The following is a 24610-nucleotide window of genomic DNA, read 5'->3' on the forward strand; positions in this document are numbered from 1 at the left end:
CACCACCACCACCAATACCCAAAAAGTCAACCAGCTTTAGTTCCTGGACTTGGAGAACTCTTTTCTATTTACGCCCCCTCTGGCTCAATTCCCTGCAGTACAAATCCCTTCCCAAACTTTACCCACTAAGTTAATATATCTCACTATCAATTTTACATGAACCCTGGTGGAAAACAGGCAAAAAAAGCCAGCAGGATGCTAAGTTGCATCAACAAGGCCATAACCAGCAGCGACCAGGTGGACCTGATCACTGGACCAGGTGATCTTGGACGGGTCACAGACATTGCCTGTGATACCAAACAACAGTAATTTTCATTTACAAGGCTTCTTTTTCTGCCCAGAGATTTCAGATGAGCAATCCCACCCAGCTCCACAGGTTTGTGCTGCTGTCAGTAACCCCTCAACACGGCCAGCCTGTGCCAGGCATTTGTGGAAGAGCTTGCACAATATTTGTTTCCATTCTCTGGGTACATCTGTTCTGAGCCCTGCCTGGTGCCAGCAGGGTGTGCAGAATTAAGCCATGGGGATCTGTGAACTCAGAATTGCAGGAAGCAGGTAATACCCATCTGAGCTATGGATGGATACCAGTATTTGTCAGAAGGATGATGTTGGCATCATCTTCAAAAGCACTTTGTCAGTAGTATTGGTTTTCTGTACTCCTTTTCCTCTTTTGAACTCTTTTTTTTTTTTCTTGCCAGACAGGAATCTCTTCTTTTTACACTGAATAAATAGTTATTTATACCTATTTTATATTCAGTGTGGTTGTCACGAGCTTTCTAGAGTTCAGATCATCAAAATATGCACAGATGAAAAAGTATTTGCTTCCTCCAGGCTCCTTTTGTGGAATTTTCCCTACAGCATCTGCCTCAGTCTGTCCAAGGTGTTTGATGTGGAGCAGCAGCGTCAGCAATGCCTCTGGGGATCTGAGTGGGGACAATCTGGGGCTTGGAGGATCCCTCAGAGTGGAGCAGTGGGCAGGGAACACCACAAACTGCAGGGCCCCAAAGGGAAGCAGAACTCCAGGGACTGGGAAAGGAGCAAAAGGGAGGCGATGAAATGGAAGAAAAGAAGAAGAGATGCGGAGTACTCAAACAATTGGGGAAGGTGATAGTTCTGAGAGGGCTTGGCCAGAGCAGGTGGGAGCAGGAAGGGAGCTGGGAGGCAAAGGGAAAGCAGCCCTCACCCTCCATGCCCAAGTCCCACAGAAACACCAGGGAGATGCTCCAGTCCCCATTGTCAGGCATGTTCCCACAGTGCCCCCAGGTGAGGACACGCTCACCCTCGCTGCCTGCTTGTCCTCCTCCCTGTCAGTCGGGACACTGGGGCCTGGAAAAGCCAGCAGGGAGGCCCCTGGGCTGGTGAACTGCCCTGGGAACAAACAGCAGCACTCCCACCTGTAACTTGTTGCCAGGCTGGCACGGCAGGGGGATCAAAGCAAGTACTCACAGTTTGGAGAATCACAGTTTGAAGAGTCATCATTCCAGTGGGAAGGAGCTTTAAAGGCCATTTGGCCCAACCTCAGCATCAGATGTGGATGGCAGAGGTACAACTGACACTGAAGAAGGCTCCAAGCATCTGCAGCTCTGTACTGTCCCTCAGCCCAGGCTCTTGTGCCCTGCTGCTGCTGCTGCAGTGCCCCTGTGTGCCCTCTGTGCCCCTGGGCCCTCCATGGCTCGTTCACTTCAATGCTGCTCACCTGCGGGCACAGCTGGGGCCAGTTTGGGGATGATTGGGCACAGCTGGGGCCAGTTGGGGATGATTGGGCACAGCCTCACCCCCATCACCCCAAACTCTGTGCCCACAAGATGCAGCATTGCAGACACCGATTCAATCACTCATTGCACGGCAGAATTCCCTGTCTCAGCCTCCTGGGCACACCCCGTGCTCCCTGGCCATGGCAGGGCTGCATTATTGACGTGACACCTGGTTTGCTGCCCTCCCAAGCCCTCTTGTCCCTCATAAACACGGCTGCCCTTGCCATTTCCCTGTTAGACACAGCTCTGAGGACACCTGGTAACTCTCACAATCATCCATCCCAGCAGCTGATAATTCCAGGAGCCGAAGCACAGCGGACAGCCCACGTGCACTCTGAGCCCCAGGTGTGGTGCCATTCAATGGACCCAAGGCCACCATGGTGTGGCACTCGCAATTTCCTTTTGTTGTCGCGTTTCTGTCACGCTTTGCCATCCCCAGCCAGTCTGGTGTGCCACCACAGCGGGACTGTGTCACTCAGCATTTGCCAGGGGTGTCCCAGTGGCACTGAGGGGTTGGAGATGGGAATGTGAGGAAGGCAGAGCCCCTGACCCACAGGGATGGGTTAGAAAGTTTGTTACATTGCTTCTCTGAACTGCTGAAGCCTTCAAACCAAATCTTCATCTTAATAACTTGAGTGGAACAATTTCTGGGAGGCTTTTCTGAAAGAGACTCTGAAAAACACATTAAGATAAAAACACTCCATTATGGCACAGGGTTGTTATGAGAGAATGCAACTGAACTATTTGAACTTGGTCTTCTCTCTCACATGCATATTTTCAGTTTCAACTCCTTACTGGAAAATCTCACACTAGCTTGATTTTCAAGTACTTTGTTTTGTCTTAGAATACTTTTTAAATTTAAATACCACACAGAGCCTGATGGTAATTCAGCATACACAGTTGTATTTTATTTTTAGTATCATGGCAGATAATTTTTATAGCAGGGATTCTGAATAGCTTTTCCTCATCATCTATAATGTTTTTTGGTAGTAAGCCTGCATAACACAGTAAAAAAAACCCCTTTTTGGGAAATACTCTATGTCTTGTGAAATATTTTTGCATAATAACATGGATATAGATTAATTTCAACGGGTAGATCTGCAAGTATCACCAATTGTAATCCTAAAGGGTGAATACAAAGCTCTAAGAAATTGATGCATAAATCCAACCTGAAAATTATCTAGAATCTCTTTTTTATTTACACGATATTGCCTTTTTCTTTGGCAGCATGTATAGGTACTTGTATTTTTTAACCATTTTGTGGGATCTATGCATTGCTGGTACTGGTTAAAAAACCCTGTTTTTTTTCTCATTTATGGGTATGTAATATAGGAAAAATACAAAGTGCATGAACTGAAATAAAAATATTGAAAATACTACTGTGATCTTTTTGAGAACTGGATGAAATTTTTTAAATACAAGAACAGGGTCTAAACCACATTACAATCTTATCCCTGTTAAATGCCTACAAAGTAAAAGGAGTCTGTAGCAGAGTGGACCAGAGCAAATGATTCCACCTCCCTTTATCTTTTGAGATAATTAAATTAGTAATTTTTGTTCTTTACAAAAGGGGCCCATGCAGACCTTTTAATGGAAAGTAGCTGAGTCCCAACAATCAGTCTTAAAAATATCCATATATCCAAAGAGGTTGCATTTAAATCCCTCTTTAGTAAGAAGTCTGCTTCAGATATCTGAAGCCTTCTCACCAAACCCCAGGATACAAAAGTGTACATATATACACACACATATGTGTACACAGAAATTAAATAGAACAATTAAAGAAAATACAAAAATGCTCTACTTTTAAATTTTAATTTCAGCTGCTTAGCCCACCAGATTTGCAGATCTTGAGGTTCTCAGGGAAGAGGCTAAAAGCTGGAGATGAGTAAGGCCTGATTTAACAGCCACTGAAAACAGTGAAAAGAAACCTTGTAATTGAAATTCCATGAAATTCCAAGCCTTTTATCTCAAAAAGGAAGAGGAAGGAGCAGAAAAGAGTGCAGGGAAGAGCAGAGGGATCATAACCCCAGGTGCTGGGTGGCTTTGATCAAAGCAGTAATAAACGGGGCGTCCTGTCTGGGGGAGATGCAGGGCCTCGGCGTTGGCAGATGGAGAAAAGCCACGCTCCATGGTGGGAAGGTGAACTACCCTGACAGGACAAGGCAGGAGGGTCTTTTATGGAGTAGCAGTTTGATTAATGCACAGTACCTCGTGGTTATGGCACACTGGGAATATTCTCTGAGCACAGATGGCAACACAAAATGTCACAGTGGCCTGGGAGCTGTGTCCCGCTGGAGGGACTCCTGGGCAGGGCAGCTTGTTTCTTTCCAGTCTCCAGCTCTCCCTGCCACAATTTCTCAAGTTTCTTAAGAATATTTTACCTGAATATTTGAGAGACTGCAAAGAATTGGTCCTTGTCGACAAACAGCAGTTGACATAAAGTGGTTGATCAGTTTGAGGGGGTGAGGAGGAAATCTGCAGCAGAAGATCACAAATTAAGGGTTTTATCCCAAATTCCACGGGTCTTCTCTGGAAGATCTTCGTGAAGGTGTTACCCATGTAACACAGATTTCTGTGTTCACTGGAGGACAGCAGGTGCTGCTGATGGAGGCTGAAACCTCACCGTGGCTCAACAGGCCCAGCAAAACGCCACAGCCAGCTATAGATCCTGGTGTGCCTGAGGCATCGGCTGCACAGAACCTTCAACAGGGCTAGGCAGAATTGCACCAGGTGGGGATGTCTGCATGAACTCACCCAGCCCCACTGCAGCTCTCTCTGCCAGCTGACCTTGGCATTTCGGAGCGTATTTTCTGCCAGCCAGCCGGATCAAACCATGGAGGATGTGCAGCCCTTCTGCTGAAATGCCATGCAGGGATGGACTGGAAAGCACATCAGTGAAACAGATCCTTGGAAGCCAAAACGTCCCAGCCACACCAGGCTGTCCACGCTGCGGATGTCACTGTGTGCTGGAAATGTGGGTGGAAGGGGATTTGAAGGGAGATCCCAGGAGAATTCTCTGCACTGGATGTGCTTCTCTTGTCCTTCCCTATGACATTCAAGTGTCTCCTGTCAAAGCCAGACAGAAGGAATCCTAAGGCCCTGGTACTGACAGCATTTTGCCTTTTCCCAGCCTATTTTCCTACAAGGAATGAATATCAGTGTACAAGGTTAAAGGGTTAGGAAGAAGAGGCACACAGCTACACAAAAGTACCTGGGATCAGGGGTGTAACTAAGGAAGGATTCCTGTCCAGAAGGAATAAAAACTGCAGACATCACTTTCAAGTAGCATTCACCAGCTCCAAGTGCAGTGTTCCTTCAAGGACTTGGGTATGGGACTGGGTTTCCCGCATCCCAAGGCAATTCTGCCTCCACAGGGAAGCACCCACAGAGATCCTGCACAGGAGCTGCCACCGTGGGGAGCTCCCCTGGCAGGAGCTGGCAGAGGCAGGGAGTTCATTCTCTGAGCCCTCACTGACATTGGACTCTCCTTGCACCAGGAACTAATCTAGGGAGCCACCTTGATAGAGATGGTATATTAAAAATAAAGAACTGTTAATAGAGAATAACTGTTAATAACTCATTTACTCCTCACTGTGTAGGAACATGCATTTAGAGAAAGGAAATGCATGTGTGACAGAGCCAAGGAAAGCTAAGGCATATCCTGAGGATTTCTAGCATAAACATCATCACTGGGATATCATCCTTGACTGGCTTCAGCAATTTGTATCTGCCCACAGCTGATTAAACTGGAAGTTAAATGGGCTCCAACTCATCTCGAAACACGGGTTGTTGAAAAGGAACCATCACAGCTGAAGGAGAGTGTCTGTGTGCCCCCTAGCCCAGAGCTGCTGTGCTGTGGATGATGCCTCCAGCAAAGGACAGCAGAGCTGTGTGCTCGGTGGCACCTGGCAGCCCAGGAGCCCTGCTGCAGCTGTCCCTGCTGCAGTGGCCAGCGCCACCCGCCCCCTCATCCTCGCTGCCTTTAGAGGGGGCTCAGGCGGGAAGGTTTCACACGCACAGAGCAACAGGAAATTGCCTGCTTTGTTGGGACATCCGGGGTTAGAGAGCAGGGAACACAGAAGAAAAAGAAGCCCTGCAAATACTCTTTTCATTTCTTAAAATGGCGATATTTATTTGTTAGGATAATGAATTTCAAATAATGAGTAACATAATAGTTAACTCTGAAAAATTTCATCAAAATTAAATGAAACAATGAGCCTGTCCCTTCTGATCGTGATCATTAAGACTCTGCAGCTATGAAAAAAGGCATGGGCTGCTATAAAATCATTATTTGTTTCCATCCACTTGCACAAACATTATAAATAAGACTTTCCTTATAAAAAATCACAGAAGATGCTTGTGGCACATTTTGCAAAATGCAACTAGAAAAAGACAAGATACTGTTAATAAATAATACATTCAATAACAAAGCGGTTTTTGCAATTAAGAGACATCTAGACATTTTGGGGTACAGTCACCATGAAACCACCTGAAAAAGGGACATTCTTCAAAGAAGCACTGCACAGTACTTGAGAAATGAACAAATTCTACTGACAATCATAGAAAATACATTATTGCAGGGCAAAGAAAGAGATTCCCTTAGTCCTTGAACGGTGTTGGCTGACAGCAAACATCTGCTACATTGGAGAGTGAATGAGATCGAAGCCCTACTCACGAGACTCAGAACAACACCACACTTTGGGATGTTTAACACACTCCACACAAGCACCTCGGCCCCTGAGCATGCCAAAAACCAATGATTTGAGATGTTCACCCAAGTGCTCCTCTCATTTGGGCACCATATCCAGCCTGTAGAGCTTACACACATCAGAAATGAGACATAAACATTACATGCTGGGCACTGCAGGTAAAACAAATCCATGGAATTATGCAATCTCAGGGGCATCACGGCGTGCTTATCTACTTCAAAATCACCTCAAGACATCAAACTACCACTTACCATCACATTTCTTCAATAAACTGGGCAAGGGAAGAAGGAATGCAAATAAAAGTACTAGAATTTAACAGCTAACACTGACATCCCACATCACATGGCTCCGTTGGGAATACTGTGTGAGAGAGCAGAAATGGCAACTGTGCCCTGTCCCTAAAGAGCCAGGAGAATCCTGGAGTCTGTCCTGCCAGGGCTCTGCACGGCAGCTGCCCTGTCTGTGAGGCACAGACTGACCCCAAACCAGCTTGTTCCACCCCAACACCGAGCTCCTTGCCAGCACCGGCTACAGTTCTGGTGGCACCACGGATCCAAGCCCCCTTCCCCGAGCACGGCCCCTTCCCACAGGCAGAGCCAGCACAGAGCAGCAGGGCTGGGATGTCAGAGGGCAGCTCAGGGAAGGTGACAGCACCCTGCACCTCAGGGAGCAGCCGGCAGAGGCTCCCTGCCCTCAGGTAGCACAGCCTGTTCCCAAGGTCAAACACCAGTGGGATAACCCAGTGACATTCCCTGCTCCCCTGGCAGGGCACATGTTCAGGATGGCTGCAACTCCAACACATATCGGTGCCCTGGGAAATCATTCACTTCTCCTAAATACCTCTGTGAGGTAAATGCAAAATTAACCATTTTGAAACACCTGTGCCTGGCCCATTTCTGTTCGTTTGAGCACAAAACCTTGCCAAGTTCCCCCAGGTTCCTTTCAGGTGGCTGTGCCTACCAGAAATGGAAGGCAATTCTCAGAAGTTTAGTTTGCACTGCAGCTTCTGGCCATAAGTGCAAACTGTACCAAAGCCCAGTGAGTTATCTCCTGGCACAGGCACAGCCTGGGGATGCAGGTGTGGGCTGGGGGCACCAAACACGTGCTGTGGCATCACCAGTGAGCCTGAGTGATCCAGGCAGTGCAGCCCCACGCCTGGGAACAGATCAGATGGGCTGGAAATACACACAGATTGTCCCTCCCAGTGCTGGAAAGAGGCAGATTTAACTTCAGGAACAGAGCAGTGCGTTTATTATTATCCTAACGGTGAGGGCCATGTTAGCAAAGCTGAGAAGGAAAAGCAGTCAAAAGGGGATGTGGTTCACTGCCAAACCCACTACAACTATCTTCTTTCCACTTCCCTTCCCTTTCCAGTACTTTTACACTACAGAGCTCATACTAACAACCCATCTCAGGGAGACAACATTCACATAACAAGACATGCAAGTGTTTACATTCATCATCATCACATGCTACATTTCACAGTTCATTATCAGAGCAATGCACCGCTCTAGGAAATCATCACAGCAAGGCACCTTTCATTTCCTTGGTGTCTTTGTTTGCTTGCTTCTCGCTGGAGCTTTCAGAAATAGCCAGATGGAAACAGCATTAACACAGGTTAAAGCCAAGTGTCTGCTATGTGTAAAAACAAACAAGTTTACAAGTCCTCGTAACTTCCATGAGACATAAAACTAAAATAAAGAATGCTTGTATTGGCGCCAAGTGTTTTTGTTATTTGGGGCTAGGGTTGGCTTTGAGTCCCACTTTGCAGAGGGTCCAGGGATTGCTGGCGTCACCCTGCCCAGCAGGACTGGCCCTCGTGCCCTGCTCCGGCCTGGAGGCTGGCTCTGTGAAATGCTGGGACAGGCACCCTCCACACCAGGTGGGGAGCAGCTTTCAAAGCCCTGACTGCTCCCACAAGCCAGGGCTGCTGGCAGGGAACCCCGAATTCACTGCTCCAAAGTTAGGAGCCCTCTCTCCTGAAACAACTGGAAAACAGGGACTGGTACCAATCAGGACTGTGTTATTTGAATGGTTCTTCTCTGCATGCTCAATGCACAGCTGGCAGCCACAGTGCAGATTTGGTCCCAGAATTTGCATGCAGCTTTAGTCCAAAATGTATCCAAAAGCTCTTCATAAGAACAACCTGCCAGGGTGGCACTGAATATGTGAAAACTGGTAAGTTTTGCCCCCAGATGAAGACTGGGCTGTTGGCCTGTGCCCATGGAGCTGTAATTCCAAACATAATATTTGATCACAGTAAGGGTTATTGAACATACTGAAAAGCAAATTTCAGATGCAATTTTAGCCCCTCAAGAAGTCCATGATTTGTCTGGTATAGTTTTACAAAACAGAATGACTCTAAATTTCCTACTGGCTGCAAAATCATTAACACTGGTTGTTGTTCTTATGTAGATCAGGGTGAAAGAATTATTCAGGATTTGGTTGAAATTTGAAAGCAAACTCATATTCTACATCAGGTACCTTTCAAAAGGCCCATTGAACTTTGAATACATCTTTGACATTCTGGCCTCATGGCTATGGAACTGGGCCTGGATAAAAGGAACTGTTCCTACTACTTATACCTGTAGTTATTCCTTAATTAATAGCTGGCTGTATGATACAGGGCTCTGGTTCAATATGGAGTGGAGACTAGACAAGGCAGAGTCTTGTTAGTCTCTAATAACAGCGGGAATGATGCCAAAATGATTTATTTAGGATAAAACCCAAAACCACTTGACAGTTTCATGAACTGGGGTTTATGAAAGCCAGAAAATCTTTCCGTTTTTAAAGAGGAAGATAATTTGTTGAGATTTCATCACTGAAAACATAAGTACTGTTATGAAATAAAATATTGTGCCCAAGACAGAAAAAAAAGTGTGAGACCAATTTTTTAAAGAAAACCAGCATTTGAGATTCGAATCATGCCTTAAATACAAATTGTCATTTTAGAAAACAAGAGAGAAGAAAGAAATATTTCTTCCTTGCAAACACTATCAAAAAAGAAGAATTGCAGTCAAAAAGCAGGGGGAAAAGATCATCCCATTCCATCAATAAAATCTAACAAAATTATTTGATGAGAGGAAACACCGGCAGACATCAGATCCATCAAGAATAATGAATTGAGGTTACAGCTACAGCCAGCGAATGGTGAAGCTTGCCAGTGCTGAAAATCCTTTTTTCATTTTCCCTTGGCTCAGCCAAGGCCCTTGACAAATGGAGCAGCTCGTGGATCATTCTGCGAGACAAGGACCTGACACGGAGCACGAGCGGATTTCAGCCTGGGCCGCCTTTGTGTGGCGGGAGGCTGAAATGCAGTGAGAGATTTGCCTTACAGAAGCACCCAACAAACTGCAAAAACTGCTCAAGCTCTAAACGTGTGGGGAAAAAGGAATTGGCAGATTACACAATTATGATACTTTGACTAAGTATCATAATCTGACAGTGCTTTAAATAATTTCAGATTTTCATAGGATGAACTCCCTCAGGTTTGAGAACAGTCCGCTAGTTAAAATCCAGGCAATTCTATTGATTTGATTGAGTCAGAGCAGGGAAAGAGAGCAGAGAATCTGGTTTGTAGATTGATGGGTGTGGCTGAGAGGAGAAAACCTTTCCTCTTTATAAATGCACAGCTTTTCCCTCCCTGCAATCCAGGTGTGCCCTGAACAAAATGTTCCTATTGTACTTCTTAACAAAGGCAGAGGATTTTAACTCAAAAGGATAAATTCACTCAGATAAAGAGGGTAGTTCATTTGCCTGTTTGCATTGTTCAAAACAGATAAGCTTAATAACATTTCTGGGGTTTTTTCACTTTAATTCCCAAGCATGAGTTAATTCTCACAACACCTGAGCTAAAAGTAATCTTCATTCCCCTAACACAGAAATCACCACAGGAAGAACGATTTCCAAACTCTGGGGTAAGTAGTATCATTTAACTATGAGTTAATAGAGTAATTAGTACTAGGAGGATGTGAAATGCTGCTTACAAATATTGATAAACCAGAGGTAAAATGCTGCATACAAATATTGATAGACCTGAAGTGGTTTTTGCCTCTCTGGTAACTTTTAGGTTTAGGGCCAGAGGGAAGTTCAGTGCAGTGCAGAGAAAATTTTAAGCAACTTGTGAACAAGGCAAGTTTCCCAGTACAACAACTGAGGGAAAGAGAAGCAAAAGAATAAAGACTTAACATCAATTAACAACTTTGTGTTCCAAGCATTTAAACCTCTGCTTCCATCCCTTTACCAGCAATATTGTGTCCTTTAGTGCATTCATCTCCTTTCTGACCTTTGCCTTCTTCTTTGGCCACCACTACTAAATGACAGCACATAAACAGTCAGAGCTTTCAGAAGAGCTGAACCTGTCCTGGGCTTGCTTCTTTGTTTTTAGTTTTTTAGTTGGTTTTTTTTTTTTTTTTGACTACATTTGGAATGTAACTTTTTTGTTGTTTCTTTTTTTTTTTTTTTTTTAAATTATATTTTTTTAGTCTATGAACACCACATGGGACAATCTAGAATTGGAAGCTTTGCACAAATATGGACTTGAATACAAAGCCTGAAGTGCAGAATAAGGAAACCAGGGAAAATTCCCATGTCTTTTAACATGGTTTCTTTAGTTATTAGTATATTTTAGGAGAAAAAAAAAAAGGGGGGGATATTTTTCACATGTAAAATTTCTGCAATTTTTTTTTCCTCTAAATGATTTGGAAGTAATTATTCAAGACACTAACCAGCATCTGAGCTATAAACTTCAGGCTATTTTATTTATATTTATGTAACTGTGCCTATCTATTATTTAGGGAGTCCTCCCAGCCCTCTGAAAGGGGTAAGAGCTCTGACTTTGTGTTCCGTTTTCAATCTGCTGTTTCTGCCTGTGCATGGAACAATAATTGGAAATGCTTATGGCGTGGCAGTTTCAGAGAGCTGCCCTGGCCCAACGTTGCCGCAGCGGGGATGTGGTGACTGACAGAACTGACAGCACCGTGGTGTCGGCACTCTGCAGCCTCAGGCAGGCACCTGCACCTCAGTCATGCAGGTGTAATTCAGTTTAGATGGCTTTGGGGACCCAGATACAATGGTTTTCATGTGCATGTTCTGTGACAGGCCAGACCCTGCAGTGCCCAAACCGTAACACACCAAAGGACAATTCCCAGGCATTTCCATGCTCCTGGAGCTCTCAGCACCAAGCCCAGGCCTTTACCAGCCAACGCAGGACTGATCTGTAGGATCAGAGCCCTTGAAGGCCCCACAGAATGCACAGACACCACTCAACAGTGGGACACATCAAGCAGCCAGAGCTGAAATGGCTAAAATATCTTTGCTTTTTTCCTGTGTCATCTGCCCAAACTCTACAGCTCAGGAGGCAGCAGCCAACTCTCGTGCTCCAGGGAGTCCTGCCAGAATATTCCAAACCAGCATTTTCCTGCAATCTGGACATCTCCTGGCACTTTCACTCTGCATACCATGGGTACCCAAAAAGAAACTCCTGTTCCTGATGAAGGAGTGTTTGCTTTCAGCACATAGAGGGCTTATAAAAAAATTTCAAGCATTTCCTATAAGAACACATGCACAGAAGAAAAAAAAAGTTGCGATTATGGCACTTTTACAGAACACCAAAATCTTTGTTGGAGATACCAGAGTAGAGACTCAAATTAGTGTCTCAGTACTCCAAATGATGCTTTTATTTTCAGTGAAGAATTTTCATTTACTATCAAGATAATCACCTAATAGCAAAGCTTCCTGCCCAAGGAAGATTGCTTGAGTTGTTGGTAAGATTCAGCTTGAAATGTAATACAGTTCTGTAATTGTTTCCTTCCAATTAACAGAAAATGATGCAACTCATCTCTGCTATGGGTCCCATCTGACTGAAACAATTCATTGAATATACAATTAGAAATCAAAAGGAACTGTCCAAAAGGTACTCCAGTGTTTTACTGAACACCATCTTCTTCATAAACCCAGAGAACAAGTACTAGTGGCACTGCTTTCATAAACTCACTCTGGAGTCCCTCACAGGAGTTGAATCCAGCATAAAAGGGGGAAAAAAAGAGTTTAACTTGGAAGATGAAGGCCTGAAATCCCACAGTAATTTCCACATGGTCGGGGTGCTAAAGGTTCCCTTGCTCTGGAGGGTCCCAGACAGGATGAATACTGAGCTGAGCAGAGAGCTGCCCCCAGAGCAGAGGGAGCACACAGCCAATCATTAAAGATGCAGTAATTAATGGGCCTTCCTGAGCCTTGCCAGGATCTCGGGTGCTGCTGGGAGCAGCCCGGGCTCCGGAGGATGAGGATGAGCTCCCAGCACTGCCAGCCCTGCTGCCTGTGGGCCAGGACAGGGCTCACGGTGCCTGGGGCGCTGATTCCCACTGCTGCCCCTGGGCCCAGGCAGGGGCACAGCCCCGGAGGAACAACCGGAGCCTTTTCCAGAGGGGGAGAGCCCAGCCCTGCTCTGCCCTGCACAGCCACAGTGCAGAGAGCCCAGAGCAGCCTGAACCTGGCCGGGCCTCTCTCCTGGCTGCACCAAAACAAGCATTTCCAGTTAGCAACACATTTCTTCCCCCCACCGTAGCTGAAAAGCAGAGTGAAATTCATTCTAAAGCACAAGCATTAAGCTGAAGAGGCTGAATACACCAGGGCCCAGCCTGCTGCAATAAAACTGATGGAAATGAATAATCAGAGAGGAATAAGTAGCTGTTTAAGGTCTCATTGCTGCCAAAAAATATTAGCCAGGGAGGACAGGCTAAGCCTCCTGTTGGGTCTTGGCATTCCACTCAGGGAAACGAGTCTGTTAATATTTAACAAAAAGAACTTTAAATCTTTTACTAATTGTTCTGTTCAGAAACTACAAAAATGTCAGACATATGATAGATTCCAAGAGATAAAATATGGGAATTCAAGGTAACAGGTATTATTTTACAACAGTTGAAAACCACATCCTTCTATCATCTATCCTCTTGCTCTTCTCCAGTGAGGGAATTACCAACACCTGGCTGAAGCCATATTTTCTATTTGGAGCTATTTGGAGCTCTTGGTGGATTTGTCAACAGTTTAAAAGAGAAGCTTGTTCAAACTACAAAACACATTAGCTGCCTTATGGCAGGATTTTTAAAATCACACCTCAGTCCCCAAAGGGAATGGTCATCTGGAAGGGCAGGGAAGAGAGATCCTTCAGGATGATGGCTTGGGGCAGAAATACAAATCCACACTAAGAGGAGGTCACTGCAACCAGATCATTCCTCAAACAACCATGGAGATGAACCATTCCTGGACAAAGCCTGGTGAGTTTGGCTTACCTGCAAGAGTCAGCTAATGGAAACTGCACCACGTGAGCTTTTGAAGGAGGCCATGGTTCAGGACAGCAGCTGGTTAATCCATTTTACATCTGCATTTGATGGGAGGGGCAGGAACAAACAGCCTGTCCTTCCTATAACCTGGACTCTTCCAACGCTTACTAATCTGTTAGGCTGGAGGAGAGTCAGAGAGGCAGCAAATGCTGAGATTGCTGTCACCTCCTGCATTTCCTCACTCCTCAATAAATGTTCCCTTGCACCTTAATTACAGGCCAGGGTGAGCTGGATACCAGGTCAGTGCTCATGAAGCTGTTTCCAGGAGTGGTTTGCTATAACTGACACATCTCAGGACACTAAATTTCAGAAAGCAGATACTTTGCATAGTTTCAGCTCTCACAGAGGGGCTAACTCAGCTGCCTAGAAAACAACATTAATTTTGAGGAAAATAACAAAAACATGAAAGTAGTCAAGTCAAAAAACCAGCCAATATTTCCATATTCTGTAAAACTTCATCTGTAACAGAGGCTTAGACCTTTGACTTTAGAAGCTGCCTCACACCAAACTTGTTACCTTCATTCCAGAAAAAATATAAAAATAGCACATTCATGAGCAAGAGTCCTTAGCACTGTAACAAAGTCTGTGCCAAAATTGGAGATGTTTTTATTCTCATGGGCACACCTCCCACTCCCTTCTCTAGGATTCTGCTTTGCTGGTTTCTGTTTTGCTTGTCTGATCTAGAAAGAGCTCCAAGAGGCCTCCTAATCAACAAGGAGGGAAAGTTTCACATGATTTTGTCACAAGTTCAAAAATTGGTCTTGATTTCCTCAAGAACATATACAGGCCCAAAAAGATTGTATCAAGAGGGATTTCAGTGCATGCCTTTCTTGTAAAGGTATTTAATTTAATCTCTTCACAAACATGGGACAATGATTGCTCTGCAGGCAGAGCAATATTCCAGCACTTCTGTCCCTTGTTAGCTCTATCATAAAATTAATAACTATGAGTATTAACAAATCATTTGGCCAGCCTGAACCAGATTTTATTGAAGATGAACTGCAGTGGCTTTCAACCTGGCAGATTTGTGCAGCTTTAGCCACACTATCAGGGAAACTCAGGAACTGGCAGTGGAAATAGAGGCGCTGCAGGAGGGAACTTCACTAACAAACAGTAAGATTTCAAAAGACTTCACTAAAAACACAGCAACACAAGCAATGACCTCCCTCCTGAAGACGGATGAATTCTCAGGCCCTTCCATGCAATGCCATATTTGATGTCAGCGTTCCTACACGAGGGCTGCCCTGCTGTGGGACACCCCCAAAGGCAGCCCCCACTCCCCGTGGATGAGCCCTCACTGCAGCATTCTCTCAGCTCACAGCCCCTTGCTCCTGCCACAGAGGAATTGCAGTGCTGCCCTGCCTCCCCTTCCACCTGCTGGGCAAAGGCTGAGTGCTGGCCAGCGTTTCCATGGACTGACAAGCTCAACCACATCCTGCCTCTCACCAGGGGCATTTCTGCCAGTTCCCTGGAAGTTACAGAGAACGGCTCACCCTTGAAGCCGTGGCTTCCTCACCACGCGTGGCCGCCTCGTACTGTGTGTGCCACTGCACTCCCTGCACGCAGATGTGACCAGAGGCAGAACTACAGATGTCTCCAGTATCAGCTGCACATCACACACAGCCTGGGCACCTCCTTGGTGGCTGTCTCCTGGCAAACACCAGGACTGCAGACACCAGCAAAGGCCTCAGGTTCAGTGCTACTCAGGTGGGGAACACAACATCTCCACATACCCAGGGCACCGGCTGAACGTGAACAACCAGACATTACGAAATACTCAGGAGTTTTCCTACAAAACCACTTGTTCTTCTCATGCAATTATTTCCCCAACATACAGAACAAATAATCACCAAGGGGCTGGAGAGCTGTAGGAGAGGTCCAGAAGTGAATTCCTAAGTACTGGTAAAACAGCACAAGATGACCAGCCAAGAGGCAGCTCCCCCTCACTCTCCCACTCCCTCCTGCTCTCAAGGAAACGCTGGCACCCTGCTGATGTGCCATTTGTAGCACATCATATTCCAAATGTTGTTTTCACATATAATGGAATCTATAAAGCACTCCAAAGTGCAAACCTGATGCACCCAATAAAAACCGTACAGGCACCTCTTTGTCTCCAAGAAAGGCAGCTCAGTCAAATTCTGCCATAACAAGCAGAAAGGAAAATATTTTACTTTCACATCCTTCCTCACCAAGTCCCCACATCACAGGTAATGCACTAATGAAACAGAATGAATTATCAGGTGAGGTTCCATCGGTGTGCTGACTCTACTTTTAATGAAAGCATGGACAAAGATATCATGGGCTACGAGGTACATTCAGATTCTATCGGAGCAATAGCTAGAACACCCCAAAATCTCCACATTACCCTTTAGCATTGCCCTGTAATCCTACAAAACAGTGCCCACTTTATGCTTGGAATATCCATATTCCAAAAGACATTTTTTATTATGAAACATAATAATAAAAAAAAGAAAAACATTGTTATTTTGTCCCCAGTTTCTTACACAGAGTGTTGAACTATTCATATTTAAAAAGGAGCCATGGATTTTACTTTTTAAAAAAATTATTTATATCTATAGAACTTGCAGCTGGTAGTCTACAAGGAGAGACCTTATCAACACTTGAGAAGAGACATCCCCCAAAATACTGGATCTTTGGGGCTAGAACAGCACAGGAAGCTGCTGTGGAAAGTTGATGACAGTTCTGTTGTTCCAACACCTTGGCTAGATTTTCAGTAAGAAGATAATAAGAACGAGAACACTGATCTGGATTTTTCAAGTTAATGGTGGCAACATCTTGCAGCCTAAATTGTGCTGTAGACCGAGCTGGGATTCTCCTCTTGTCCTCCAGTGCTAAACCAAAGCAAACAAACAAAAGGATTTCTCATTTCCACAGTGAGAGACCATCTGCTGCCCAAGTAACAACCCAAAATAAAACAGTCCTTCAGGCACTGTGCACACTGACAGATTCACCGCTGCCAGCAGGGCTGCCTTGCTGCAGGCATGCCCTTCTCTTTTCTCCTTTGCTTGCTGGCTGTGCAGCTTCTCGGTGCTCCCAAAGGCTGTTTTATTTCCCAGACCCTCCTCAAGCAGAGACAATCTCGTGTGAGAAGTACAAGTCTTTAAGGCTAACGTTACAATCCAAGCAGAAGAGCAAGTCACACGCAGAGAAACGATTCTCAAAGCTTTGACTAATTTTAAATGACACATTCATTTCTGCAATTTTCCTGCTGTAAGCACACAAAGAACCTCATTCTACATTCCACTGAACCCCTCAAGTACCCTCAACAGTCCGTGAACATCTGGAGTCCAAAAGAATACAGAATTAATCCCTAAGGCTGGAGAGAAAAGCAGGTCAGGAGCCATCCCTGCTATGAAAGTCACTGCAGAAATCTTGCAGCGGGTCACTGAAACCAGGCTGCCCTTCCCTGTAGCTGGTTTTGTAACAGGCTTCCTTTCAGAGCAGTTTGCCTTAACCAGCTCTTGCCCACAGCACAGCACTGGCTCAGCTGTAATGCAGCGACCTGAACCATCCTGATAACACCTACAACACACAGCTCTGTCTGTCCCCAGTAGCAAGGCATTCCTAGGACATTCTAACCAGATTCTCAGCACCTTCACTCTCCCCAGAGTCTTCAGAGGAGCTGATGGTGCTCAGCTCCTGGGGCTTTCAAGCCCTTCCTTTTCCTTCCTCGGGGGAGGGGGCAACACATCAAAAATAAAAGGAAAGGAAAACAAGGAGTCAATGACACACACATGCTGTCCTACACACACACACCCCCCCAAACAGAGGGGAAAAGCAAGGAAAAAGGAAAGTCCTACAGGATGCTGATCTGGAATGAAATGGAATTTGGAAGAGATAGTCATATTTGGCACTGTCAGCAAAAGCTTATGAGCGGCCCGGTGACTCTCTGAGCCTTAATGCCCTTTGTACACTTGTCACTTAAAAACGTCCCTGCCAAGTTCAGCTGTGCTGCTTCTGACAGTTCCTCCCACCGCTGCTGAATGGACTTGATGGAGAGATACATTCCTCCTCTCCCAGTTCCACAAAGCACTGAACAACAAGGACATATTCCATTTGGCCTTCAAGGAGCATTTTCACGGTCCACGCAGACCCCTTTAGAAACAACCACCATAAGCCAGAGCTCTCTGCGGCAGAGCACGGAAATGAAAAACTCCCCGTGTCCCGGAGCGGGCTCAGGCTGAGGGCTGCTCGCAAGGCTCCAGCTGCATGCGGAGCACGCCGCTCTTGTGCAGGAACCAGAGCTGCAGGAACTCCTCGGGCATGGCGTGGAAGCCCGAGTCGGGCAGCACGTTGTCGTAGTAGTGGTGGCTGAGGGAGCCGCCGCGCAGGTCCACCGCGAAGGGCCAGAAGCCGTAGATGGTGACGTCCTCGCAGAGCCCCAGGGCGGCGCTGACCAGGAAGAGCCCCGTGGAGAGGCGCTTGGCGTGGATGCCCTTGCCCTTCCAGAAGCGGCCGATGTCGCGCAGGAAGGCGGGGTTGGCGAACAGCACGGACTGCCGGGCGCCGAAGTCCTGCAGCGTGTAATAGACGCGCAGCGAGGGCCCCGTGCCCGTGCGCATGGAGAAGGCTGGCATGTAGATGTAGCTGTGGTTGTACACCCGCACGCTGTCCACAAAGGCCTTCCGCGACCACAGCAGGTTCTGGAACCTGCAACGGCACAAGGCAAAAGCAGCACGTCACACACGGTTTCCCAGATGGCTGATAGGCCACCGAAGGGCTGCTCCTCATACCCAGATTTACAATTCAAAACATGCACACCTTTTCTGAGCCCAACAAAGTCCAGACCAACTCCTGGCTGTCTGACACTGCCTCTCTGTGGAAAACAGGCACCTGAATAGAGAGTTGAAAGCTACCTGGTATCCTGCTAACTCAAAAACGTTCCTGATTTCATCTTCTTTAAAAAAAACAAATGAACACTGACAACATTCCATAAGACTCAATCCTTTTTAGCAGTATTTTTCATCTGTCCAAAAATTCAGATTTTTCAGGTATGGGAATTTAGAAAAGAAATTTTCAAATCTGTGTTGTTCTTGTTCTTGAAGGCAGACTAAAATAAGAAGCCAAGTTAGATTAGGAGAGCAAGGTATATGTAGATTATTTATTTGCTAGCAAAACAGCACATTACAATTTGTTTAATTGTCAATGGCTATTTGCTGATGGCTGTTTTATTCCTCATGTTTGACTGACCAACTGCTCCACAGGCAGTATCATGGGCAATAAACTTTCCTTGCCATACCCCAAAGGTGGGTGTCCTGTCCAAAGCCTTCAGAGTGCAGAGCTCACTGCACTAAAATCCCCTTTAGGCCAAGCCTCCCCTGCTCCCTTCACTGCAGCCAGGCTGCTCCCATTTTCCCTCAGCTCCCAAATGCCTGTGTGCTGCCTCCTCTCCCAGTTTCCTGCAGCCAGGGCAGATGTGCCATGACTAATTCACTAGCCACACCCCACAAGAGTCAGAACAAAAAGGTTAAGCCAGCAGCACTGGATTTTTTTTCGTTTCTCTTGTAAAGGCAGAAAAGGTATAATAATGTTTTTAAATGGTTATGAAGAGATCAATTTTATGTATAAACCTCTTTGAAACTACAACAAGAATGACACAGGTTTAAATAGAATGCCTGATGACCTCAAGAAGAATTAAACAAAACTTCAGCTGAAATGACTGGAAACCAAAAACCCAAACAGCTTCAACAGCATTGGAATGTCTCATAATATGTGCCAGGTCTTTTTGCAGTCTTTGTTTTGACAAAAAAAAAAAATCCCTTGAAATATTCTTGATAAATTGAAAGGTTTTGTTGGTATTTTTAATATTAAATATTTAGTCTCTTGATTTGCTACAAGGTTCTTGTAAGACTTCCTGCACATGGTGTTAGGATGAAGCTGGTTTGAAATCTGAGATCTGTCTGGCTCCCACTGCTTCTCTGCAGATCTGCTCCTACTGCATGGTGCTAATGGAGACAGAGCCACTGGCTTCCAAGCAAGGCATCAATTCAACCCCAACCTACAAAAAATCCCAGTAATTTCATAACTTATTACATTTGGCATTCTTTTCTGTGGAACCAGCCAAGACACAGCTTAGTGTAGAGGGCTGGCCAAGACCAAGGTGCCTTGGCAGAATTTCACTGTCTGCTCTCCACGTGGGCCTCTCCCTCCCTCACTATCAGACCTGTGACTGTTCCCCAAAATCGGATTTACAGCCTCTCTTCCCAAGGAACAGCAGGACAGCCTGCAGATTCCAAGGTGCATGAGTGGCTCCATCCTACCAAGCTTATTGTGTTTCCAGCAGGACACTCTCACTGAAGGGTTAAAAACAAAAAAGAAACCTCAAGCATAATTCTTTCAGTATCCACATAAGTGCCGAGACCCCCAGTACCCAAACATTGTCCTAATATCCCTGAGCACTTTGGAAAGGTCCCTGTTCAGTCCAGGGCAGTGCAGGCTCAACCTTCCTTCCCCAGTGAGGGGTGTTGAGCCAACACCTTGGCTGGGGAGGGGCCAGAGGCACGGCCACTGTCTCTCCTGAAGCACCGCGTCCTTTCCCACTTACAACCAGTCCACAAACTTTACTGCAGAGGGCAAATAGTTGTGGTTATTCTAAATTTTCTAGCAAATTTACCATTCTTAGAAAAGCCCCACACAGCTCAGGATGAACAGGTTAAAACTCCTCAGTCTGAGAGAGCCAGAGACTCTCTCTGAATATTCATTTGCTATCACTGCCACAACATTTGCAATTCTTCTGGATAAATGCCCCCAAAAGCTGTAAAGTAACATGGGTGACTGGTGCACGGGAGGGTCCCTGCAGGAGGGCCAGCAGCATTTGCCACCGTGCTGCAAGCTGTCCCTCAGGACCATCATCACCCCTGCCAGCCCAGGCTCACTGCAGCAGTGTGGATGGCAGTGCCGCGGGCACCCTGCCCAGCTCAGCGCGGGGCCATTACAGGTGGCCAGGAGCCCGGGACAAACAGAGAACATGCTCATTGTGGCTGGGCTGACAGTCTGGCAGCCAAAAACTGCTGCCCATCGTCAGCCCCTCATGAGGGGACATATTAGAAACAAATGAAAATTTCTGTTACCTATTTGTAAAAATGGGAGCGCTCTGCAGCATCCTGGCACTTCCCAGGCTGCACAGAAGCTGAGAAATCTGGGGACAAATGCTGTGCACAAGCCAGTTTCTGGAGCTGCTGCTGGAAGCTCAGGTGTGCTTTCCTTTAGCTCCCAATGCAGACAGGGAGTCCTGCAGGCTTTGGAGGTACCACAGCACGCCCATGCCAGCCAGAAGGCTGCTCCGCGCTTGACAGAGAGACCAGGAAGGCTTTTCCTCAGGCTCTGTGGTGCCCACAGCAGCACCAAGGTGTTTGTCTCCTGCGTGTCCTGGCACAGCCCGGGATCCACATGGGCACAAATGCCTTCCCTCGTGCCAATCCTCACCCAGAACGAGGAGCTGCTGGTTCCTGCCGGCCTCTTCTGAGCACCCAGCCCTCTCAGTGGCACAGGAGCTGTGCAGCTCCAGCTCACTCCCAGCTTCCAAGGAAATGCACTCAATGATCCAGAGCGTTGCACAGGAGTGCATCTCAGGTGGTGGTATCTCCCCAGCACAGCTTGGAGCAAAAGATGGCTGAGCTGCTCTCAGGGTCCTGCCTGACCTTCTGCAGGCAAGCTCACACAAACACGTGGTGAGGTGCCAGCATCTGGGTAAAATGGAGCTGCAATGTTCCAAGCTCTGAGCAGCACCTGGAGACTCCACAAGCAGCTTGGGAATGTGCCATGATGTGTTCCAGCAGCTCCCAGAGAGGCACGAGTGACTGAGCCCTGGCAAAACCAGATGCCAGCAGCTCCAGCCCAGGCACTTCCATTGGCACTGCACTCATCAGGGGACAGCGAACAGCTCAGACCATCAGCACCACGTGTTTCTGTCAGGTTCCTAGCAAAGATCAACTCAAACCCAGCAACTTTCAGCGGCATGTGGAGGCAGAACTGCACAGGTATCAGAGAAATGGTTTCCGTGCTAGCAGCTGGAGAATTCCCTCAAATGCTCTGCTCTGCTTTTCCAGAGAGAAATATTCATCCAAGATAAAACTGCCATGGCACCCTGTCATAACAGAACCACTGAAGACTTAAGAGCAGTAAGTCTTCTGTGTTTTGTTTTTAATCTGTTTCTAATGTTCCTTGGCAGATACTCAGGGACTGTGCTGCTCTCTGGTAGTGAGAGGCAGTTCTCAGGAACCACAGGCAATTTGCTGCAGTGACATTGAGCTAACCTCCTTGCAGATAATTATGGCAGCCTTCCTTTGCATCTTGGTTTCTTTTTGATCTCCCCAGAGAGCCGCTATCTCATGCCTGTGACGATATCCCAGGCACTGCCTCTGCTGACATCTGCAAAGTCACAGCTTCAGCATTCTGGAGAAACTGGGAGTTGACTTACCAGAGGGGAAAAGTAAAATTATGTAACGAGGGGAACAGCTCAGATGCCAAAGAAATAGCATATTATTTTAAAATTATGACAGAGAGCTCAAGGGAATAGAGCAGAAGGCATAAAGACTTATATTTGTTATGTCCCTATGACAAACAATAACCTCACAAAGGCTGTGTAGGTAATTTGCTGTCAGCATCAGCCAAGGATGATTTAGCAATGTGCTGCAGCTGTTGGACTCTGCTCACAGCTGGGGTCACGAGAAGTCAGCCTGCACACACACATGTGAGCTGCTCTGCTGTGGCAGAGGGGCTGTGCTGCGCTCACTGCTCAGAGTGCCATCCCAAAGCAGTGCCCTCACTGAGATCCAGCTCCTGCTGAGCATGTGCCTCTCTGTGGCTGACACACAGGCTGTGTCCCAACTAACACATTGCTTCTGTGTCTCATTCCACATGTGGCATGCTTTAGGTGCAAGGCAAACTTCCTACCTGTGCACACAGGGAGCCAGAATTGAGCACTTAGAGCACTCTAAATGGACCCCATTTTATTTTACCCCAGCTTTCCCAACAACAGCAGCCACTGCTTACTCGCCTTAGGGGTAGCTGCCTGAATTAAGGATCAGCTGTACTCCCTCTAAGGTCAATGGCAAATCACAGTGTTCTGTCTGACCTCATTCCCGCCACCTTCAGCAGGGGGATTCTGGCCTGTTCTCACTCTGGGTCCCAGCACAGCACCCAGTGAGAGCTCGTGACACGAGTGGGGTGATGCTGCTCCCGTATTTTCCTTCCCCTCTGCCCCTCTGCCCTGCAGGCTGTTCATGGAGCAGATGCTCGCTGCTCTCTCAGGGCTGTCTGACCCCAGACTCACTGCTGTTCCTGTGGACAGGGGCTCCCGGCCTCCAAGAGCCTGCTCCTCTCTGCCACCAAGAATTAAAGACAAATTTGCCTCATTCTCCTTTTCATAGACCTCTGCAATGGTGTTTTCCAAGGCAGGGATTCTGGGTACTTCCACCATCATCTTTAAATGGCCAGAAGCAGGGATAACACCCTTCCCAGTGACTTTCTGGGCTAATCTGTTTCTTTATGAGGCACTGTCCTCAGCATGTGACCTTCAGAATAATTTGATGCATTCAGAAGGTTCAGTGAGACATGGCAGAGGGATGTTTTAATCCTCATGAAGAAGCAGGCTCCTTTTCTGACTGAATTCAGCATTAATTGGAGCTTTTTAAAAACCTCCACCCATTCCTCTGTGGCCCTAGAAATACTGGATATAGTGCCAAGGGAAAGCTGACTTTTCCAAGAGGCAGCTATCCTGCACAGCAAAACAATGAAACATTAAAATCTGTGTTCACTGGTATTTTGGGACTGTGTGTGATCCTCATTCTGCCAACTCAAATTAAAATGTGCTTTAAATAGCTACTCTTTCCAAAACCAGCAGAGGTAAACCTCAATCCTTTCTGTTACCTGACAGCTTGGATCTCAGCTTCCAGAAGATGAGCTGCTCATCTCAGTCTGACTCTTAGAAAATTGTGGCTGCCGTAGTCACACACAAGTGGAAATAATCAAAAAGGACAGGCAGAACAGCATGGGTGTAAATTACTTGTACTGTTAAAATTGCTGCTGCCTGGTGTTTCTAAGTCTCCTGAAGACTTCCAAACTCTTGCAGCTGGAGGTCAGGAAAGTGGGAAATAGGAAAAGCAATGGAATCAGCTAGGAAAAAATCCAAACAGCACAAAACTAAGTCTGATATCTTTGAATTGGCATTGAATTATCTAAGTCTGATATCTTTGGCATTGAATTTCACTGGACTGCACAGCAGAAAGAGCTGAGCAGAAACAGAACCAGATCACACTTTTCCTCAGGTTTTAATGGAAAAAGAATCCCAACAAAGCCCGGGCAGAGACTTTGGGAGATTTGCTTGGGATTAAGACAGTGTCCCTAAGACTGCTGTGTCTTTGGGACATCTCCTGGATCTTTCACTCGAGTACATTGCAGCCCAGGTCCCTGTGGGGCACTGCAGAAGCACAAGGCTGCTAACATCACACCTGCCTGACTGTGCTGGCCTCCCGTGCTCTGTCACCCAAACATCAACCCTCCAAATCACTGCAGTTGTGAAACACCTATTCATAGCTGAGAACACTTCTGCTGAGTCTGAGCTCTCTCTTGAACGTCATGACATCCTTCACACATTAATAATCTGCAAATATCAGTGAAGGTGACATTCAGCTACATCCTCTCTTCAGACTCCAAAAAAACTGGAAATAGAGGAAAACAGCGATTTTTGAATGAGTATTCCTTTTAAAGGTGCTCTCTGCTACAAAAAGTATGGACTGAAGGAAGTTATTTAAAACAGTAAACGCTTCAAGGGGGATTATGCAAG

General features: G+C 46.4%; 1 protein-coding gene across 1 annotated transcript in view; it reads right to left on the reverse strand.

Moving 5' to 3' along the window:
• Positions 1–2636: 2636 nt before the first annotated feature.
• The window catches only part of ST8SIA1 (ST8 alpha-N-acetyl-neuraminide alpha-2,8-sialyltransferase 1), a 102236-nt gene continuing 80262 nt past the window's right edge, over positions 2637–24610 (reverse strand). The window contains exon 5 of the mRNA XM_064734138.1: positions 2637–18474. Coding sequence (XP_064590208.1) covers positions 18000–18474 — 475 coding nt within the window. The 3' untranslated portion in view covers positions 2637–17999. The remainder of the gene's footprint in view (positions 18475–24610) is intronic.

This window comes from Zonotrichia leucophrys, chromosome 1A (genome assembly GCF_028769735.1).
Source record: "Zonotrichia leucophrys gambelii isolate GWCS_2022_RI chromosome 1A, RI_Zleu_2.0, whole genome shotgun sequence".
Lineage (NCBI taxonomy): Eukaryota > Metazoa > Chordata > Aves > Passeriformes > Passerellidae > Zonotrichia > Zonotrichia leucophrys.